This window comes from Camelina sativa, chromosome 14 (genome assembly GCF_000633955.1).
Source record: "Camelina sativa cultivar DH55 chromosome 14, Cs, whole genome shotgun sequence".
In the NCBI taxonomy this organism is placed as follows: Eukaryota; Viridiplantae; Streptophyta; class Magnoliopsida; order Brassicales; family Brassicaceae; genus Camelina; species Camelina sativa.
In genome coordinates, this window is record NC_025698.1 from 11755259 (window position 1) to 11759096 (window position 3838).

Consider the following 3838-nt stretch of genomic DNA (forward strand, 5'->3'; position numbering starts at 1 on the left):
AAGGCGACATTCATCGGGCTACTAGAGGCAGGACGGGTTAACGAATGGGTTGTTACTGAAAAATTAGGTGACACTCTCAAGTCTAAGTTAATAACTAAAGCTACAACTAAGCTCTACACAAGATTTGGACAAAGGTACGTACATACTAAACCTTTAAAAGCATTTTGAAAACGATCGTAACTAAAATTTAGTTTTTAAACATTTTTTTTTGCAGACTCAATTGGAGAGAACTCGTTGTAGGGCTATACATATTCTTATGCGGATGCTATGATGTCGCGTATGGAAGATCATACTTCTATGTGTATCTGTTTCTACAGTCTTGTGCATTTTTTGTCGCTGGAGTTGGTTTTATTGGCACATTTGTTCCAACTGTTTAGAACTAAACTTTTGTATTTTGAGATAGCAAATACATGTTTTTGCTTTATTCTTGTGATTAGACCGACTTAACTCTTCTATATTCAAATTTTTTTGTTGTTAATGTTGTTATGATCAAATCAAAAGAAATGTGGCTAGCTGCTATATGATCATTTATACAAATGAACTTCTCATTAATCGTTAATACGTTATACGTAACGTAACATTCTATGATTTGTAATTATTTTCTTCTGCCAATTGTGTTCTTGAAAGAAGAATATATAAGTCAAAGGTCAACGATGTTTGAAGATGTTGAGAATGACGTGGTGGTTTGTGATTGGTTAGATGGCATCCATGGCCAATGACCCATGACGCATGTAAACCGCGTACAGCCCCACGAAAACATTCTTCGAAGGGTATTTTCGGTATTCCGGCGGCATTTATTGCGAATTGACGTTATTGTCCTTCGTCTCTATAAAGATCTTCTTCCGTTTTTTTTTTTTACAATTACGGCGTTGCGCATTTAGCGTTGTTCTGAAGCTCTCTCTCTCTCTCTCTCTATATCTCTTTCTCTTTCAAATTGTTCGGTTCGTCTCTCGCAATCTCTCTTTTCTAAGATAGCTCCGGAACATTGACGCAGAGGTACGATTGATCTAGATCTGAGCTCATAGATTCGAATACACTTGCACGTTGTTTCGTTTGTGTTCTTAGGTTGTTGCATTCTCGTTTTTTTTCGATTTGATGTTTTGTGAATTTGGATATCTCGCTTCGATTTAGGTTTTTGATGATGTTTTGGTTAGAAATTGTGATTCGATCTTTCAGCTGCAGCGTGTGAAGTCTGGATCTATGAACATTCATCTCTTCTCGCTGTAATTGCGTTTGTATAGATTCTGAATTCTCGAGGATCTATATTCTATACGATGAGAGCATTAGGTTTTGGTGGAATCTGTTTGGATCTGCGTTTATCTAATGCTACTTGTGATTTTGTTCATAGTGAACATATTGGATTTTTATTCTCTTGTGATCTATATGTGTGTACTTTTCGTAATTGCTGATGATGCATTGTGTGTGTGTGTGATGCAGTGAAGCAAGATGGGTTTGTCATTCGCAAAGCTTTTTAGCCGGCTTTTTGCCAAGAAGGAGATGAGAATTCTGATGGTAGGTCTCGATGCTGCTGGTAAGACCACCATTTTGTACAAGCTCAAGCTCGGAGAGATTGTCACCACCATTCCCACTATTGGTGAGTCGAATTTCGTAATCTCTGTCTAAGAAGCTTTAGTTTCAACATGTCGCTAAAGAGGTTTCTGATAAGACGATCTTAGCATACAATTTGTGCTTCCACTGGCACTGATGATTAAACTACAAATTGTGGACAGGGTTCAATGTGGAAACTGTTGAGTACAAGAACATCAGTTTCACAGTGTGGGATGTCGGGGGTCAGGACAAGGTATGCTGATTATTCAACTTCAGAGCATCAAGAAGTTCTCTTTTTTTTTTTTTGCATCACAACCTGGGAGACTTTTTCCTTCTATTATTGCTGCTGAACTTAGTACCACATGAACTGACAAGGCATAAATATGGTCTTCTTGTTATCAGATCCGTCCCTTGTGGAGGCACTACTTCCAGAACACTCAAGGTCTTATCTTTGTGGTGGACAGCAATGACAGAGACCGTGTTGTTGAGGCTAGAGATGAACTGCACAGAATGCTGAACGAGGTATGCTTCCCAGTGTTATCTGGCTGTTGTACTGAATTCATTCATGTCCAGATGATTCCAGTGTTCTTTGATAGTAGTAAGACAGGATTAGTAAACTTACCAAACACTTGTTGGATTTTTACAGGATGAGCTGCGTGATGCTGTTCTGCTCGTGTTTGCTAACAAACAGGATCTTCCAAATGCTATGAATGCCGCTGAGATCACTGATAAGCTTGGTCTCCACTCTCTTCGTCAGCGTCACTGGTAAAATAAAACTTATAATCTCCCCTGCTTCCCTCATGTCGATTTGTTCCCCTGCATATCAAATGTTTCTTATGGTATAATTCCAAATATTGAGAAGCTCTCTGACCCATTCATGTCGACGAATTATCTCCAGGTACATCCAGAGCACATGTGCCACTTCAGGTGAGGGGCTTTACGAAGGTCTGGACTGGTTGTCCAACAACATTGCCGGAAAGGTAATAATGTCACAAAACTTCAGTTTATTTTTTGTTTTCTGTATCTTTGAGCAAATAGTGATTCTATCTTCTCTGTTCTTGTTGTTGGTTGTGCAGGCGTAGAGGGAAAGTTTATGGTCGAGTTGATTTGCATTTGCTGAGCAAATCTGGATGCAGGGGCAAACATTATCTGATTTTTTTTTTTGGTTTCCGCTTTTGTTATTCGTTGTTTTGTTTTTTTGGGATATGTGGATGGATTTTGTGATTTGTTGTTCTGATTGTACGTAGAACTTAGAAAAACCACCTTTTATATAGTTTTGGTAATACTGTAATCGAAGATTTAATCTACTGCTTCCGTGGGTTTTTGTCACCGTGTTTAGTTTTGCACTTTGATTCATATGTTGAACTACGGTTTCATTTGAGATCTTCTTCACGAAACTTGATAAGAATTACTTATCATGAACTGGCTGGAGAATTGTATAAAATTCAGGTTACAAGCTTTACAGTCTATGCTTGTTTATGATACTTTTGCTGGCAGTTGACAAGTTGTAATGTTTGGTTCTTGATGCTTTTACCTATTGGTATCGGATTTGGGGTGTTTTCAAACACCTCGGATCATGGCTCCGTTCATTTGAAGATCTTCGATCAGAGTTGTCATGGTCTTGATGGTGATCCGACGAACGTACCAAGAAATCGGTGGCAGATTAAAAAGAAAAGAAGGCTTAAACATCTGGTCCAGTTTCACTTTCGTCGCAATCCTGCCTTGTCTGCAACTACATTCTTCGTATTCTTCTCTACTCTTCGGCTTTTTGTGTTTGCACAAGCGTTCTGAATCTACGTATAAAGGCTCCAATTTATACTGACCCTCAAACATATCTATGAACATCTTATTCTTTACCCAATAGTGTACCTGCCAACAACATCAAGCAAGAAAAACCTAGATGAAAATTTCCAAGAAAAAAGGATTGATTCATATAATGAGGGAAATATCTTTACAGTAAGAAATTGTGGGTGTTCGATGAAACTAGTAGATATCGGGATAGCTCCAGACCAATAAAGGAAGTTCCATCCCACAGCTTTCTTCGCTCTTACGAACTGTCCTTTTCCAGTATCGGGTGACACAACTTCTCTTGATATGTTTTCCTTCATAAGAAGAAAACAGTCAACACATTCAAAAATTGTTTTTGTACTCTTTTAGTAGAATCGTAAAATGATTAAGTTAAAAAAAGAAGAAACCAGAAGTTGGCGTCCTTTGATTATTCTGGAGTATGATTGGTTGTCTGGATTAGTTAAAACGTCGTAGGCTGCTTCAGGAGGCAACCCTAATGTAA

The 3838-nt window shown here is 38.3% G+C and overlaps 3 protein-coding genes across 3 annotated transcripts in view; 2 read left to right on the plus strand and 1 right to left on the minus strand.

The window, feature by feature from the left end:
• LOC104743488 (probable mannan synthase 3) overlaps window positions 1–491 on the plus strand; it is a 3118-nt gene extending 2627 nt beyond the window's left edge. Inside the window, exons 7-8 of the mRNA XM_010464560.2 lie at window positions 3–134; window positions 215–491. Of these exons, the coding sequence (XP_010462862.1) occupies window positions 3–134; window positions 215–377 (295 nt within the window). The 3' untranslated portion in view covers window positions 378–491. The remainder of the gene's footprint in view (window positions 1–2; window positions 135–214) is intronic.
• Window positions 863–2877, plus strand: LOC104741061 (ADP-ribosylation factor 2-B). Its single transcript, XM_010461834.2, has 7 exons — window positions 863–996; window positions 1438–1594; window positions 1731–1801; window positions 1951–2070; window positions 2195–2313; window positions 2447–2528; window positions 2625–2877. Exons 2-7 carry the CDS (start codon window positions 1447–1449, stop codon window positions 2628–2630), a joined length of 546 nt encoding a protein of 181 aa, XP_010460136.1. The 5' UTR covers window positions 863–996; window positions 1438–1446; the 3' UTR covers window positions 2631–2877.
• LOC104741060 lies at window positions 2750–3833 on the minus strand (the record flags this gene model as incomplete). The annotated part of the gene is made up of 3 exons (XM_019235494.1): window positions 2750–3417; window positions 3504–3650; window positions 3744–3833. Coding segments are annotated over 3 exons (546 nt in total), but the record flags the coding sequence as incomplete, so codon positions are not given.